The 18,320-nt window shown below is 43.6% G+C and overlaps 1 protein-coding gene across 7 annotated transcripts in view; it reads left to right on the forward strand.

Annotated features, from left to right (window-relative positions):
* Positions 1–18,320, forward strand: part of cd99l2 (CD99 molecule-like 2) — a 169,571-nt gene that overhangs the window by 97,142 nt on the left and 54,109 nt on the right. For all 7 annotated transcript variants that reach the window (XM_059651349.1, XM_059651348.1, XM_048544488.2 and 4 more), the window contains exon 3: positions 10,402–10,443. In XM_059651349.1, coding sequence (XP_059507332.1) covers positions 10,402–10,443 — 42 coding nt within the window. The remainder of the gene's footprint in view (positions 1–10,401; positions 10,444–18,320) is intronic.

Genomic DNA, 18,320 nt, shown 5'->3' on the forward strand with positions numbered 1-18,320 from the left:
ACTAATGTGATCCTGAACATTTTCAGACATCACGGCATCGATTGAATCTGCTGATCAGGCTACTGCTTAGTAAACGGCCACTGTGTGCTAGTTGTTTCCTTTAGTTTGAAGGAACAGTTCCTCCAGATAGTCCTGTTGAATACAGTGTAGAACAGCACTGCGACAGAGAAATAATTCTGCAGTCTGCAGCTCCACCACATTGAGCTCTCAATCAGTCCTTCATGACAGCAAGTTCAAAATGACTGAGCTTGCATTCCTTTGAAATGCATTTAAGGCACTTAAAAAGTTAATCGTAGGAAATCAAAGTGTTATTGCCCTTTGCTGATCACCAACAAAGCCATACATTAGTGCCTGTTGGTAAGTTCTGGTGATGAAGCATTCTATCAAATGACATTGACAATCTGTTCTGGGACCATAAGACAGGATTTACCGTGCAAGGAATCAGGATTAGCACACTTTTAGTGGTATTATGTAGCTTCAGACTCAATGGGCCGAAGGGCCTTTTCTGCTCTGTATGAATCTATGCATCTATCTCCTTTTGCACCCCTCCCCCCACCAACCGTAGGACCTCAAAGACATTGCATGTTGACCACCACCTAATGGACCTGTGGCCAAAGGTGCTTTTAGAATGTTCCCAGGGCCAGCTCTGTCCTCCACAACACTGAGGATAGATGGAACCAAGGCAAGTTGTGATACTTGGTGTTTACAGACTGAAGGTCTATGAACACCTTTGATGCAGCTGGTCATGAGGTTGAGGACGATGTTGATTACGTTGTTTACCTGTTTTCATCCAAAGTTTGCACACCATGTCCCAGAGTAGACAGCCCAACTTCAGCGTTAAAAAGGATAATGATATGAGTCATTGATGACCACAGTGCAGGAGTGAGGAATGAGCCAGGCCTGATCATAGCTACTCATTTCTTCCCCTTATTAAATGTACAGTGTGATACCTTGGAACCATATACCCAGCACCTTCCGGTAATCTGACCTGACAGTGAAGGGGAGAAAGGATTTGTTGGCCTCATGCCCCCAAAACATGACTTCAGTTTTGTCTCTTGGTTTTTACCTTGCTTCCCTAGTCCAGTTCAAACTGTTTCACAGGATCATTACAGCACTGAAGGATGCCCCATGTAACTCATCAAGCCTGCCTTGGATCTATTATCTAGTGCCAATCTCTGTGTATCCCTACACATCGGATTGCAGATTCTCATGAACCTACACAGCGGATCTGAGCAGAATGTGACGAGCTCATTCATGTGCAGGGAAGCGTTGACCTGAATTAAATCATGTACCTGGAATGTGTTGCCAGTGGTGGTGGTAGAGGCAGGTACGATAGCGTCATTCAAAATGTCTCTAGACAGATACATGAATGGACAGGGAGCAGAGGGATACAGATCCTTAGAAAATAGGCGACGGGTTTAGAGAAAGAATCTGGATCAGCGCAGACTTGGAGGGCTGAAGGGCCTGTTCCTGTGCTGTAATTTTCCTTGTTCTTTGTCCTTTGAATGCCTCTCCCACCCTCAACAAGCTACCCCTCTAATACAGGCATCCTTCTTGATGGATTCAGTCAAGGCATTTGTACAATACATAACAGGACAGGAGGGAGAGAGGACAGCTCTGTCTGACTCTGGATTTAATTGGGACGCGTTCTGATAGCTAATGTGCAGACCAGTTGTCCCCAGTTGCAGATTCCCACCCCAAAGTCCATTGTGGAGTGCCCATCCATCATTACAATATTCTGTCAAAGTCCTTCCCTGAGTCCAAGCTGATGATCCCAGTGTCTATCCCGCTGTCCTGCACATTGGCAATAGTTTCGCTGAGTGGCACAAGACTTCATGAAACAGTTGATTTATTTTTAATGGCTCCTGGTTTATTGAAATGCAGGATTTGCGCAGCTGTTGGAATGATGGATATTCAAAGCACTCCCTCTTTCATGTTGACTGAGCCATATCCTGCCCCATTCATATCCATAGTTGATGCCAAAATACCTGCTGCCGCTCAAGCACAACCGCATCGTTGAACTGTAAGGAGCCCGAGTTAAACACAGAATCCTTCATTACTGATTAACCTCGTGGCATTCCCTTCTGCCAAGTCAGCAGCGAAATGTTGCTTTAAGATGAAGCTCAGAAGGGCTCAGCAGAAATGACTCGGGAGGAGCTTAATGCAGCTGCCAACAGCAAGTTTGCTCATCTGCAGCCAAGGTCACTCCAGGGAGTCAGCAGCCTAGGTTTGCGGAAAAATAATTTAACAAGAACAAGGAAACAAATCCAGTGTGTCCACCACCTAGAACACACACGGGCATTCAGTTCGGCCACGCATGGCAGAAGCAAATGTGCTTCATTTCTGGAGGAGTAGTTCCCTTCAGCATCAAATGTATCATTTGGAGTCTATCCAGCATCAGTCACTTTAAGCCTCTATATCATTTCCCTTCTGTAGTTATTCTTATACCGTCCTCCAGCACCTGTCTGGTGCTCTAACAACCACCCTCGCTTAAAGCATGATTAATGAGACAAACACTCCAGTGCTACAGGCACTGCAGACTGCTTCTAATGATGACGACAACATGAACATTCAGATTCATGGAACCTGGCTGACTAGCTGTGATAGGGATCGCTCCTACAGCCAACTATCGCTTATTTCCTTGGATGGCGAGATTAGAAAATAAGTCTTCCCTGGGGAGATGGTGGCCTCGTGGCGGTGTCACAGGATAGAGCCCCTGAACCCCAGACTAATGTTCCAAGGATGTGGGTCTGAATCCCAGCATGACAGATGGTGGACTTATAAATCAACACTCAAAAGAAAAAGAAATCAGGAATTTAAAGTTGCCTACTTGCAACCATGTACCGAAATGTTGACTTTCCTGTTCCTCTGCCTGACCTGCTTTGTTCCTGCAGCTCCGCGCTGTATTGACAACCACTTTTGGATTGTTGTTTAAAAATCTAACTGGTTTGCAAATGTCCTTTTATCTTCTCTGATCTACATGTCACTCCAGGCCCCACAACAATGCTGTTCACTCTTAGCTGGATGCTTAAATTCGTGTGGGCAGTAAGTTCTGACCTAGCCAACGACGCCCATATCCCATGAACAAATAAAGAAAAAGGGTTAGCACTGCCCTAACATTCCCAAGTATCCCAAATACCTTCAATTAGAACCAGAATCCTTTGAATCAAGCTTCTGCTGAATGGTGTTAGGTTAATCCTACCATTATCCTTCATTTCCTGCATTATGATAGCAAGACAAAACACATCAAATCCCACAGTTTGAAGCAAAATAGGACAAAATGAGTAGGGTATTAATGTCCCTTGGCTTTTCCCTTGTGGTACCGCTTAGCAGGAACAGCTTGCTCATTTTAGCCACACTTGTGTTTTTGGTCCCTAGGTAATATTCATGTTTTTATTACTCAGGCCTCAAAATTGCACATATAGCTTTTAGCCAACTACCAGATTTTTGTTTTAAAGCGTGGGCAGTGCTCCTAATCATTGGATAGATTTTTCTGTTTAAGAAAAACATGTGGGGCTGAGCATCTCTGGTGGCAACTAATGTGCTGCTCCCGTTACGTAATTACCCCCTGACGTAATTCATCCGATTGCCTGCCATTCAGCTCACTTGTAAGAGTTGACGAGCATTGATGAGTTTCTTGGAAAACCACAGGATTCAGCACCAGTGGAGTGACACGGTGGCTCATTTTTTTAGCCACCAGCGACCCAGGTTCAGTTCCAATTTTGGGCGACTGTCTGTGTGGAGTTTGCACATTCTCCCTGTGTCTGCGTGGGTTTCCTCCCATAGTCCAAAAATGTGCAGGCTGGGTGAATTGGCCATGCTAAATTGCCCACAGTGTTCAGAGATGTGTGGATTAGGTGGGTAACAAGGGGATGGATCTGGGTGGCATGCTTTGAGGTTCAGTGTGGACTTGTTGGGCTGAAAGGCCTGTTTCCACACTGTGGGGGTTCTATGATCGCATATATCCCAGACAGACGCCATCTGCATCCAGATCCTAAACTCCAGTCCTGCTTCTTGGGGATTAGGGACATGATGGGTGAGGGAGGGTAAGAAGTGTCCTGGGGAGAGGGGAATCAGATGTGAGAGCAAGGATGATTTTCAGAGGCTACATTCTTGCCTGTGTTTGCCCCCAAGACTGCAGGCTCCCCACACCCCAACGGGGCCTTGGTTTTCTCAGCTCAAAACTAACCACTTTTGTCGAGGCACATGACCAGAGAAGCGAAGAGCTGAGGGTCTGAAGTGACCGCTAATTGACTACTTAAGGGCCTTTATTGGTGGCAGGTTGAGCTAGATGGCCCATTTGAGCTTATCACACCCAGCATTTAATGGGATGTGAGGAGAGGGTGAGTACTGTCTTGGTGATTTGGTGGTGGGAAAGCCATTTGGTTGTATGCAAGATCACTTCCAGCTATTTAAAAAAAAAGAGGGTGAGTTTCTCCTAAGGGCCAGTCTGTCCAATTATGTCCCTTTACTGATGTGCCCACTGAGGGGAAGAATCAGACCAAGTGTGCTGTTACCTTGTTACAGGGACAGTAAAAGGTAAAGTTGCCCTTGTCTTACCAGATCATCGAGCTGCTCTGTCATTAGCGAGGGCTAACTGGTGGTGGTTTAACCTGAGGGCCACCATGCCTCAGGTGAGGGAAGAGGTTCAAAAGGAGAATGGTTCATGGTAACCTTAGCCAGTGTGGGGATTGAACCCACACTGTTAGTATTACTCTGCATTGAAAACCAACTGTCCAGCCAACGGAGCTAACCAACTAGCACCTCCCCCGGAAGGGACACAGCACCATGATTGAAAATAAACTTGTTCTTTCCTCTATCCCACAAATTCACCAACTAATGAATGCCCCATGAGGAGTCCATTTTTGCGGTTGCACAGCTTGTCAGCTTTTAATTAAATCAAAATACATTAGAATTCCCTGTACAATGTCACATCACATGTACCGCACCTTGCTGAGGCTACGGAAAGAAAGTGTAGGCTCTGACTCACATCTTAGAATCGTGAACAAAATCAGTTCTTTCATTCATGCATACATACACATTGGGACTATACTAGGAGAACTGTTCTCAATGATGAAAATAAACCAAATTCATATCTTTATAGATACAAACAACCCAGATGTTGAAAGAATTAAAAGATTTGCACTTGATCATCCAAACTACATAATCAATGACATGAGATAATGGGAACTGCAGATGCCAGAGAATTCCAAGACAACAAAATGTGAGGCTGGATGAACACAGCAGGCCAAGCAGCCTCTCAGGAGCACAAAAGCTGACGTTTTGGGCCTGGACCCTCTCTGATGAAGGGTCCAGGCCCGAAACGTCAGCTTTTGTGCTCCTGAGATGCTGCTTGGCCTGCTGTGTTCATCCAGCCTCACATTTTGTTGTCTTGTCAATCAATGACATGAGCTCACTTGTGTTCCTTTGAAAGGAACCTCTAGTTAAGAGGCTATCCCTGTGTAGAGACCAAAACCATCTGTAAAGTGCTGAAGTGACTCTTCAAACTCCAGCCTCCACAACTGTGTTTATTGTCCTCTGCTCCTTGTTAAGCCTCCAATTAGAATCACATTTCCACTTGCCCTAGCTCAGCCAACTGAAAAATATTTATCATTATATCCTGTTAAACATCTAACCGGGGTGCCAGTGCCACCTGCAGTTATTAAAGGAGCATTCAGTTCTCACAAAGTGAGAGCTATCAGTAAGCGTACTTACCATTGCAGTTGTAGGATTGTTCAAAATTCTGTTCACAACCACTTCTGTGCTGCCATTCTGCACATTTGGGGAAGAGGGGGAAAGAGTTGACAGAAATACATGTTATATGATTTGCTGAGTGATTCTCAGAACCGAGATTGTAGTTATTGAGGAAGAGTGCACAGCTTTGGAGTGTGTTTTTTGTAGAGGTGACCCACTAGAGGTCTTTCAAATTATGAATGGATTTGGACAGGGTAGATTTGGAGAGTATTTTTTCCACTTCCGGGTGAATCCAAAACGAGGAGACACAAACACACGCTGCCACCTAATAATCCAATAAGAGCATTAGAATTTTGCTTGGAATGGTTAGAATATGGAACTTGCTACCTCAGGATACAAAATGTTTGGATATTTTCTTAAGGATGTTAAATGAGTGCATGAGAGAAACAGGAATAGAAAGATGTGCTGAGAGCCTGGCATAAAGTAAATAGAATAGGAACAGATCCACCATTCCATGTTTCACCCACTCTTAAGTAAATATCTTATTTTCCTATTGAATTTATTAGTAAGCAGCTTTTTTTGAGTACAAACACTCCAACATATTTGTTGGATCAAAGATCCTGCACACGCATTGCATGTTTTATGCAGCTTCTTACATCCTTTATTTTAAAAGGCGATAACTGACAATAAGTATTTGTTGGTAAGTTATATGTTGAAAGAAATGAGGAGAAAGTGGAACAGGGAGTACATGTTTTTGAAAGATATTATTCTGTCTGGCTTCCAACATCCTTACCTGTTTTGTCTCTGTGGGTCATGGACATAAGGTAACAATAGATAATGTTGAAAGGAATGTAAATAGACTGCAGTGGCTGGCTTTAAGCTGTGGAGAGCAGAATTCCATGAAACAGGAACAGTGTGATTTTGGTTAATCCTAAATAATTAAAATAGTTTTAGAATAACTTAATAATTCAAACTGCAATACATTTATCTCCAAACTCCACTTATCATGCTGCTACAGCTGGTGTGATGTATTTCTAAGAGACTGTGTGAAATATCTGAACTGCCAATTGAGGCAGTTGTATAGGACCAGACTTTTCCAATAATTTACTTTTATTCACTTTTTGAAACTAGTCTAATAGTCGGCACACATGTTTTGGGCTTTTAATTTTGTATTTCTGCGTGCTTAACATGACCACATTTCCAAAACATAAGATATACAACAATTACATGTCCTGTGTTTGCCATTGCAATGCATCATGGGTTTCTGATGAATTGTACAAGGGTAGTTTTTAGTAAATCATGATAGACCTCAATACTGGTTCTTTCTGATCAGCAGTAGATTGGTTTAGTTTTGTTGCACATTCTTTTTATTTTGTTCTAAAAGTTTTTCAAATGTTTTAAAAATAACTAATGAAGATTCTGAATGTCAACAACATCCGAACATCCAGATTCTGTGTGCAAACAATAGGTGGAGTTAAATATTGCTGACAAAACATACATTCATTTTGCTTTGCTCATCAGGATAGTTTGTAAGAATACCAATTCAAGAAGCAAATTAACAAATATTCTGGATGAAAGGTGCATGCTAATAGGTTGTCAAATGCATTTTGATTGTAGAGGCATTGCCATTGAGAATGCACCTGTTAATGCTGCTCCATAGTTCTAAGTCAAACTTTGCATAAATTTTAGACCAAACAGATTTAAAATTTAAACAAAGCTTAGTAGTTAACTGTCAATCAGCATTAGTGAGTAACTTCTCCATGGCACTGCCTCTATCAAACAGATTACTTGCCAACCAATAAGCGTTCTCCTGTCATACAACATAAATGTTGATTTTCTCTTTGAATTTTTATCTTTGTGAATTAGTTATGTAGTACAAAAAATATATTTTTTCAAGCAATATCACAGAATCCCTACACTATGGAAACAGGCCCTTCGGCCCAACAAGTCTACAGCATCCCTTAGATCATCCCAACCAGACCCGTCCCCTATAACACAGATAAGCTACACATCCCTGAACACTATGGGCAACTTAGCATGGCCAACCTAGCTAACCTACACATCTTTGGACCATGGGAGGAAACCCACACAGACTCAGGGGAAATATGCAATCTCCTCACAGAAGTCACCAGAGGGTGGGATCAAACCCAGGTCCCTGCTGTGTGAGGCAGCAATGCTAACCACTGAGCCACCAAACAACTGTTGGTTGAGTTAAACTAAAACTTCAGATTCAAGTACTTTGGCAGCATCCTACTCGAAAATAGAACACACGCTGACTGCATTCAGGAGTCACCCAGGGCCTAGTTGGTACCTAATCTTGCAATTATATCAGAAAGTTATCAATGCAAATTCCACCCCAACCCCTGAACTCAAAAGCCAAGGCCGATAGTAGTTTCACACTGTACTCTTGGAGGTGCCAGTGGTCGAGGGAGTGGATACTTCTGGATGTGGTGCCGGTCGAGTGTGCTCCTTTGTCCTGGAGGGTGTCAAGTTTCCTGAATGATATTGGAGCTGCATCCATCTAGGCAAGTGGGGAGTATTCCTTCACAATCCTGACTTGTGCCTTTAGAATGGTGGACAGGGTTTGGGGAATCAAGAGGTGAGTTATCAGTTGCAGTATTCTTAGTCTCTGACCTGCTCTTGCAGTCAGTGTGTTTACGTGGCGAGTCCAACTGAATTCTTGATTGATGGTAGCACCCAGGATGTTGATAGTGGGCAATTCAGTGATGGTAATGCCATTGAATGCCAGTTAGAATTAGAGTTATTGTCACACCTACTCACACGAGTGCAGTGAAAAAGTTTACAAAGTTGCCACTTATTGGTACCATCTTAGGTACAAAAGTACAAAAGTACCAAGGTACAGGATGTTGGGGAATAAATTGCAAAAATAGAGAAATAAAACCGATCAGCTTTACAATCCTTCAAGTAGACTGCGCCGGTACCTCGTCTTGTCTCATGTTGCAAGCTGGGACCTCGTCTCGTGGCCCATGCTGAACTCAACCCGGGGCTGCCTTCTCTTGCTAACGCAGCAGTGGAGTTGAGTTTAGGCTGGCGCAGTGCCCAGCGGCATTGGTGCTGTCTGCATTGGCAAGGTTCAGCAAGGACCCAGAGTGGACCGGGTGTCAGTGGAGGGGAGATGTGGCTAACCACCAGACCCATGACCCATAACAAGAAAGACTGTAAAGTTGAACACTATTTTCTTTGATGTTTTTATTCTTCTGCCGATATTTTTTTATTTTTCTGTGTCTTAAGATAGCACTGGAGACACTTTTTACCTTAATTTGTAACAAAACACGCATGACAGTAAACCAATCAATTCTGTAGTGAGATCCTGGAGCTGGAATGACTGATCTCCCACAATCACAACCAACTTCCTTAGTGCCAGCTATAACTCCCCTGATACCTACTGATTCCGGTTTTGCCAGGGCTCCTTGATGTCACACTTGGTCGAATGCAGCCTTGATGTCAGGGGCTGTCACTCTCTACTCACCTTTGGAATTCAGCTGGATCTGGAGCTGAGCGGCCCTGGCAGAGCCCAAAACTGAGTGTCACTGAGCAGGTGCTGCTCGATAGTGCAGTTGGTGACACCCTCCATCACTTTACTGATGCTCGAGAGTAGACTGATGGGGCAGTAATTGGCCGGGTTGGATACCTGAGCAACTTCCCACAGTATAGGGTAGATGCCAGTGCTGTAGCCATACTGAAAGAGCTTGGCTAGGGGAGCAGCAAGTTCTGGAGCACACTGTTCTTTATGGGAGCTATTTGTGTGCAAATTGGTGTGGCACAGTGGTTCTGTGGTTAGCACTGCTACCACACAACACCAGGGACATGGGTTCAGTTATACCTTTGGCTGACTGTGTCTGTGTGGAGTTTGCACGTACTCCCTATGTCTGCGCGGGATTCCTCCAGATGCTTCGGTTTCCTCTCACAGTGCAAAGATGTGCAGGTTAGGTGGGCTGGCTGTGCTCAATTGCCCATAGTGTTCAGGGATGTGTTGCTTAGGTGGGTTACAGAGGGATGGGTCTGAGTGGGATGCTGCAAGTGTCAGTGTGGACTTGTTGGGCTGAAGGACCTATTTCCACACTGTAGGGATTCTATTTCCCACCCTATAATTGTGATTAATTTCAAAAAGTAGTTCATTGGCTGTGATGTACTTTAAAATTTTTAGAGGTTGTAAAACAACCCATCTTAGTGCAAATTCAAATAATTTTTAAGATGGAGTTGTTAACTTCCGAAGGTGAAACCTCTTTTTTTTAAATCAAAATCCAGTTGCCTTCTGTAAATTCTAAAATACTGGATTTTTATCTTCAGTTTTCTGCTGCATCTTTTGTTCTTTAATGTTGCCACTCAGTAACTGAAGGTAGAAATGGGCAGGAGTGTGCTAAGGTGACATGATTTAGATTTTTGTTTTCTAGCCTATACCTTGTTTCATTACCTGGTTGAGAGAAGAACCTGGCTCTTTGGGGTGTAAAGCTGAATTTAAATTTTGTCCTGGCGTAGATAGCATCTCAATTGATAAATCAGCACAGTGCCATGGATTAGCACTGAAAAGTGCCTGATTTATCTAAAATGATCTCAGTTCTTCACTCTGCATTGGCTAAATGGAAATTATCATGAACGCAATGGTTTAGTATAATCTCTGAACACCTTCACAACATTATCTTTAATGCAGTGCCCATCAGTAACAGAATGTTTATTTTCTCACAGCTCCTGCCAAACCTCGCAATCCTTCAGGTGGAACAGGTGCAGGTAAGCGCATCTCTTCAACATTAACACGACAACGCACAGTTCGATGCCGAAAGAACTGCTTGAAGAATCTTGATTCCTGTGTTCACTTATTCCAATTATTGCACAGCCCAGTTTTATGTTGGCTTGTCAAATATGCAGCAGAAAGTGATTTAAGGTTGATTTCTGAAAGAGATTTAATTTGAATTAGCTCAAGTTGATATGATCTGGAGCACACTGCCTGAAAGAAGCAGTTTCAACTGTTGTGTCTGACCCATGTCGCTCCCCAGTTTGGCACATCCTATCTTATACCATCTTGTATTGTCTAAGAGAAGTTCTAATCCTGCTACTGATTTTTGCCACATCAATCAAATTGTGTTTTTAGTGGGAATGCTGAATCTGTCACAGTTTTAAAATTGTAGAAAATGGACAACTGCACAATTTTCCTACAGTTTGTAACTGATTGATATGATATAGACATTGCGTAGGAAGGAGAGACTAAAATGCTGATTTAACCAATTTAGAAATCAAATTACTGGAACTCTTGAGCAACTTGTACTTTGAATAAGACATATCTGTTGTACTGTTTGAGCTCTCATATCTTGTGCAATTAGAATGGCAAAGTTTTCTGTTAATAATTGCTTTGAAGTATAGAATTTAGACATTGTTATATAGTCATGGAGTTATACAGTACAGAATCAGGCTGTTCGGCCCAACTCATCCAGGCATAAGCTCAAAGCTTTTTGTCTTACACAATTCAAGTCTGGAATGCAAGAAACCAAATTTACAAAGGGAGCACCAATTTATACTGCATGAGAAGGGAGCATTGATTGGTTGGATCATAGCCTGCATGGGGATACAGCAGGAACCATCAAATGTCAGTCTTAGCTGAACTCCCTCTCCTCCACAAAACTGCTGTTATCTGTTCTCCCCTAAATTCATATTCCACTCCCCCCAACCCCAGTGTCTTCTCCTCCTCCATCCCCTCCCCATCCATCTGCCCCACCTTCCCTCCTCTGCCCATGTCCTGCCTTCCCACCTCTCCCATCGCAACTTCCCGTCAGCCTGTCTCCCATCCCACCTCCCCTCTTTTCCCCACCCCCCCCAAGCCAAAATTTACACACTTTTTAATAGGCAATATTTTTCAGAGAGATAACGTTCTAACCCACCATCTGTCCATATCTATAGGAGTACAGATGAATCTCCAGTTACTGTATAATATAAATAATATATACATTTGTTCGATGAACAAATTAAAAGAAGACTGCAATTCAGCATTGAGAATCACTTTGATTCTAATATTGGCATGCCAACACAAATATAATTCAGGGATATGTTTTTGCCTTTTAGATGCACATCAGACATTTTGGACTGAGATAGCAGGAACTGCAGATGCCGCAGACTATTTGGACTGTTGTTTCTTGTTGTGTTCGATCTTCTTGTATTGGAAAGGCATCATTTGTTAGAGATTTAAGAAGCACTCTATGCTCACAGCATCCTGGCCTTGGCAAGGAAAAATAACATGTAGTAGGGCACATTCCCATGCTGAAGCTCGCTGGTCAGCTCTTAATCAGCTCTGACAAGCTTTCTCAGGAACGGGATTGATCTGTTAGTTCATACCTAACACACTTGCCCCCACACTTCACCCACAAAAGAGAAAATTGCAGCCTTACTTGTCAGTGCCAGGATGCTTTACTTTGTAGTCCCTGGAGGTACTTTTTTGCCTGTTTTTAATGAATAAACAATAATCTGCACAATGCAGCCATTTTCGATGAGCTTTTGTGCTGCAGACAAAAGATTTGTGTGATTATTGGAGAAGAAACGGAAGATACAGGAAAATAAGGTACTTGGTTAATTTGGAAGAGGGCAGGGAACAATTTAAAGAAAACCCATCGAAGATCCCTCCTTGAAATCCTGACTCCACCATGGCAAATGTGCAGAGGGTGGTTGTTTCAAAAAGAACTGACTCTGTCCGCAAAAGGTTGTGACTAAGAGGCCAGCACCAGTCATTAAGGGTCATCTGTTGAGCTCTTCTGTATTCAGTTTGCACAAGGATTCAAATTAATCCCTCTGACATTAGGTAGCTGCTATTAACAGAGGTATTCATGGTGCATTTAGTCTTACCTTTCAATTAGTGAATGAAATGAATAATATCAGTACATGCCAGGAGCTCTTTTCACTTAGAATTTACAGCTCAGGAAGCTGAATAATGACATCACACTGATGCTTATGCTTCACGTAAACCTCCACGCACCTTACTTCATCCACCCCTATCAGCACAGCCTTCTAAGCTTTACTGCACTGTGTACTTGTCAATACACTTCAGGGAAAGATAGATATGGTGCAGGAGACATGTCACATGTATTCAGTTTTATATCCTGGTAGCTTCTATTGAAGCATTTCAGCTGCACACATTGTACTGAGGACCTTGAATTACTCCCCCGCATTTCACGTACTTCTTTCTTGAAGTTTGCCCTGCTATATTTTTCCTGTTCAACCTCGGTGCATTTTTCTATCGTCATTTATGAATCTTGTCTTAATGTTTTGAGACATCCGTCATACATTTATTTCAGGCATTCTTTTAAAAATGACAAAGCCAGTCAATTCTTGCTCATTTCAGCAGACTGTGAATTGACCATAGGATCTGCTAGGCACAGCATTTATACCCCTGGACTTTCAAATGGAACATCAAGTAATACACAGCTATGCCTTTTAACAATGAGGGGCAGCACGTTGCATGTTACGTGGTAGATTGCTTGTGCATTTCCCAAATCATCGCAAACAATATGGAGTCCTCTAAGCTCTTTGAAGTTTCTTATTATGGTGTGTGCAACCCCTTTCACGTGTCCTCTCACAACTCACATTCCCAACACTATTGCTTTTTCTTTGCACTGTGCATTTCCAGGTTCTTTTTTTATTCATTCACAGGAACTGGGTGTTGCTGGCTGGGCCACCGATTTATTGCCTGACCCTAGTTGCCCTTGACAAGGAGGTGGTGAGCTGCCTTCTTTAACAACTGCAGTCCATTTGCTCTAGTTAGACCCACAATGCCTTTGGGGAGGGAAATCCTAGGATTTTGGCCCAGCAATAGTGAGGGAACAGCAATATATTTCCAAGTCAGGATGGTGAGTGGCTTGGATGGGAGGTTGTGAGCAGTGATGTTCCCATGTATCTGCTATCCTTTTCCTTTTAGATGAAATTAGCTGTGGATTTGGAAGGACATGCCTAAGGAGACTAGGTGATTTTCTGCAGTGCATCTTGTAGACAAAGCTGCTACAGAGCTTCGATGGTGGAGGGAGTGGATGTTTGTGGAAGTAATGCCAATCAAGTGGGCTGCTTTGGCCTTGGTAATGTCAAGCTTCTTGAATGTTGTTGGAGCTGATAGAGGAAGGTCCAGCAATAGTTACACCATTGAGCGCCAAAGGCAATGGTTAGATTCCCTCTTGTTAGAGATGCCCACCGTTATGGCAGAGGAAACAGAATTGTTATACGTGGAGATTCTACAATGCAGCAGGAGCTGCAGGTTCAAGTCTCATCCCAGCACTTGATGGCCAAGGAAGCTGTGTTTATAACATGGTCAAAAGATTTGAGTTTCAGTTTGTAAATCCTTCCAACACACAACAGTGGCAGACAGGAAGGGCAGGAGAGATTTCTGCTTGGACAGGTGATGTGATAAAAAGAACTTTGGGACCTCTGCCAACACCAATGAAAACATCTTCCCAATGTCCACTCTGTTCAGTCTGTTCCGTATTCTGTAAGTTTCAGTTAGATTCCCCCTCATCCTTCTAAACTCTATTGAGTATAGACCCAGAGTCCTCAAACATTCCTCATATGTTAAGCCTTTCATTCCCGGAATCATTCTTGTGAACCTCCAGACTGAAAGGTGCATGTAAAGCATGTTGTCCACAGTAACTCGAACGCCTAGCGGGAGTTGGCTGACTTATTTGTTGAGGTAACTGGATGGCTGGTGTGAGTCAGGTTGTTGCCAGTGATTATGAGGTTCAGTTCCTGCTTCCTGCTGGGGGGTGGAGTCAGGATCTGCTTTCTTGCTCTATCCATGATATTGACCCACCCACTGCAGGTCAGACCTGCCTTTGGGCAGAGAATTGATGAAGATAAATAAAATCGGTAGTAGTATTATGTCTTATAATGTTCCAGTGCAGTTTTATGAATAAGACTAGTATGATTGCATATGTTTATTTATGGTGTAAGTTTAGGAATTCCAGTATTTTCCTTTGTCCTTTGGTGTTCACATTCTCTAGCTGTGAAATTTAACATAAATATTTGTGTATTTAATCATTGTTTCTTCTCTATTCTGAAGTGTAAGGTGCAAAGCAAAATGATCAGAAACAAGTAGCAGATTAGATGCAAGTTATAGGACTGAGGATCAAGGGTTAAAGAGCAAAGAGGTTGTTACATTAAATGTTTAATTTGTGTAAAATTTGAGTGCATTTTTTCCAGAGAAGAGTTCTATTGTAGAGGGAAATCCTGGGGCTTTGAAGTCTAGATGTGCTGGAATATCATGATCTGTTAGTTTTTGGGGTGGGTTGGAGTGCGTATTCCCTGATCTGTTGTGACACAGTAGCTGGGGGTGGAATAAGATGGGCACAGTGTCCATTTATTAGTTTCCGATGTTTGTTGCTATCTGGCTGGCTGGCTGCAAGAGTCGGTGATTAAAGTGCCTGAACCCGGAGTACTCAGTGGAAAGAGGCTGATATACCAGAACCGGTAGAATGCATGCTCTCATGTGACCCTGGGACATTGGGGAATGGAACCCCTAAGGGTTTGGGAGCAATGCTGTTATGAGGTGGGTGAGGTGTTCCATACGTGGGAACAGTGAAGGCTTATGGTGTTTAAACTGACCAGTCTCCATGTACTGAATTAGGCAGTGAAACAGTTTCGATTACAAGAGCTTTGTAGTTTAACACAAACATCAGTTTCCATTCTTCCCTTCTTTGTCCAGAAGCCTACTTCTCCAATAATGAAGAATCCAGCTCTGGATATTTTCTAATCAACCTGTTCAAAGATGTTATTGCACATCTGTGATGTGGGTTGGACTTGAACCTGGATCTCCTACCTTAGAAATAAGACCATAAGACATAGGAGCAGAAATTAGGCCATTCAGCCCATCAAGTGCTCCACCATTCAATCATGGCTGACAAGATTTTCAGCTCTATTCTCCTGCTTTCTCCCTGTAAACTCTGATTCTGTTGACAGTCAAGAGCCTATCTATCTCTGCCTTAAGTATACTCAATGACCCGGTCACCACAGCCTTCTGTGGTAATGAATTTCGTAGATTCACTGTTCTCTGGCTGAAGAAGTTTCCCCTTGTCTCTGTTCTAAAGGGTCTTCCCTTTACTCTAAGGCTGTGCCCTCGGGTCCTAGTCTCTCCTGCCAATGGAAACATCTTCCCAATGTCCAGTCTGTTCCATATTCTGTAAGTTTCAATTAGATCCCCCCTCATCCTTCTAAACTCTATCGAGTATATACCCAGAGTCCTCAAACGTTCCTCATATGTTAAGCCTTTCATTCCTGGGATCATTCTTGTGAACCTCCTCTGAAACTGCTCCAGGACCAGTACATCTTTTCTGAGGGTATGGGGCCCAAAATTGTTTACAAAACTCCTAAATGTGTCTGACCAGAGCTTAGGAAAGTCTCAGAAGAACATCACTGCTTTTTATATTCTAGTCCTCAAGATAAATGCCAACATTGTATCTGGCCTCCTAAATACTGACTCAACATGCAAGTTCACGTTAAGAGAAACATGGATTAGAACTCCCAAGTCCCTTTGCACCTCAGATTTCTGAATTTTCTCCCCATTGAGAATATAGCCCATGTCTCTAGTCTTACCAAAGTGCAAGACACTTTCCCTGCTGTATTCCATCTGCCACTTCTTTGCCCACTCTCCTAACCTGCCGAACTCCTTCTGCAGGCCAAGCAGCATCAGAGGAGCAGGAAAGCTGACATTTCGGGCCTAGACCCGTCTTCAGGAATGGGGGAGGGGAAGGGGGTTCTGAACTAAATAAGGAGAGAGGAGGAGGCGGATCAAAGATGGATAGAGGAGAAGATAGGTGGAGAGAAGAGAGACAGGTCAAAGAGCTGGGGGTGGAGTAAAGGTGAGTGTACGTGGGGAGGTAGGGAGGGGATAGGTCAGTCCAGGGAGGACAGACAGGTCAAGGGGGCAGAATGAAGTTAGTGGGTAGGAATTGGGGTGGGGCTTGAGGTGGGAGGAGGGGATACGTGAGAGGAAGGACAGGTTAGGGAGGCGGGAACAAACTGGGCTGGTTTTGGGATGCGGTAGGGGGAGGGGAGATTTTGAAGCTTGTGAAGTACACATTGATACCATTGGGCTGCAGTATTCCCAAGTTGCTGTTCCTGCAACTTTCGGGTGTCATTGTTGTTTTTCAAGGACCACAACTTCCCCCGCTTCACCTCAGTAGTCGAGAATGCCCTCGAACGTGTCTTCCACGTTTCCCACAACTCATCCCTCACACCCCCTCCCTACAATAACAACCAAAACAGAATCCCCCTCATCCTCACGTACCACCCCACTAACCTCCGGATCTAACGCATCATCCTCCAACACTTCTGCCATCTGCAATCTGACCCCACCACCAAAGACATCTTTTCCCTCCCCACCCTTATCTGCTTTCCAGAGGGACCACTCTGTCCGTGATTCCCTTGTCTGCTCCACACTCCCCTCCAGCCCCATCACACCCGGCACTTTTCCCTGGAACTGCAGGAAGTGCTACACCTGCCCCTATACCTCCCCCCTCACCCCCATCCCAGGCCCCAAGAAAACTTTCCACAATATCGAGGGATCTGGTGAGTATGGGAAGGGCCTGTAACTGGGAGCAGGGGAGTTGAAAGGGGTTAGCCACTATAGGGTTGGACATTGGGAACTGAACTTTGCCTGAGCAGTGGAGTGAGTGTTTCCATGTATGTCTGTGTTGGGTGGATGGGTGAATGAGCAACTGTATGGATGGTAGAGTCCAAGCAACTAAGACCCTGAAGAAGAAAGTCATGGGCTCCAGGAAAATAGGAAAGATGTGCATATGTATAAATTGTGGGAGTTGAGATTCCCAGATGTATGGTGAGCAAAGGAGAGGTTAATAGGATCTGGAGGAAAGGATTATTCCTGATGCTGAAATGGAAAGATTCAAGAACTTTGCAGCATGATCAGATTTTTTCCCCTTTACTCAGTAATGGGGTAACAGTCAAAAACAAATTTGCTGGAAAAGCTCAGCAGGTCTGGCAGCATCTGTGGAGGAGAAAACAGAGTTAACGTTTTGGGTCCGGTGACCCCTTCCTCAAAACAGAACAGTTCTGAGGAAGGGTCACCAGACCCGAAATGTTAACTCTGTTTTCTCCTACATAGATGCTGCCAGTCCTGCTGAGCTTTTCCAGCAACTTTGTTTTTGTTCCTGATTTACAGCATCTGCAGTTCTTTTGGTTTTTAATGAGATAAGGGCGTTGCTGGCTAGGCAGTATTTATTGTCCATCCCTAATTCCCTAGAGGGCTGTTCAGAGTCAACCACATTGCTGTGGATCTAGAGTCTCATGTAGGCCAGACCACGTAAGGATGGCAGTTTCCTTCCCTCAAGGGTTTAGCCTTTAGTGAACCAGATGGGCTTTCCCTGAAAAATCGGCAACGGATTCATGGTCTTCATTAGATGCTTAATTCCAGATATTTATTGAATTCAAATTCCACCATCTGCCATGGTGGGATTCAAACCCGGGTCCCCAGAACATTACCTGGGTTTCTGGATTAACAGTCCAATGAAAATACCACTAGACCATTGCCTCCGCAGGATGCATCATGTGTCTTCTAGGGATTAATGAACGCTAAGGGGATCAAATTGCATGAAATATTGCCCAAGAATGTTTTTACCTGTCCATTT

This window comes from Stegostoma tigrinum, chromosome 15 (assembly GCF_030684315.1).
Source record: "Stegostoma tigrinum isolate sSteTig4 chromosome 15, sSteTig4.hap1, whole genome shotgun sequence".
In the NCBI taxonomy this organism is placed as follows: Eukaryota; Metazoa; Chordata; class Chondrichthyes; order Orectolobiformes; family Stegostomatidae; genus Stegostoma; species Stegostoma tigrinum.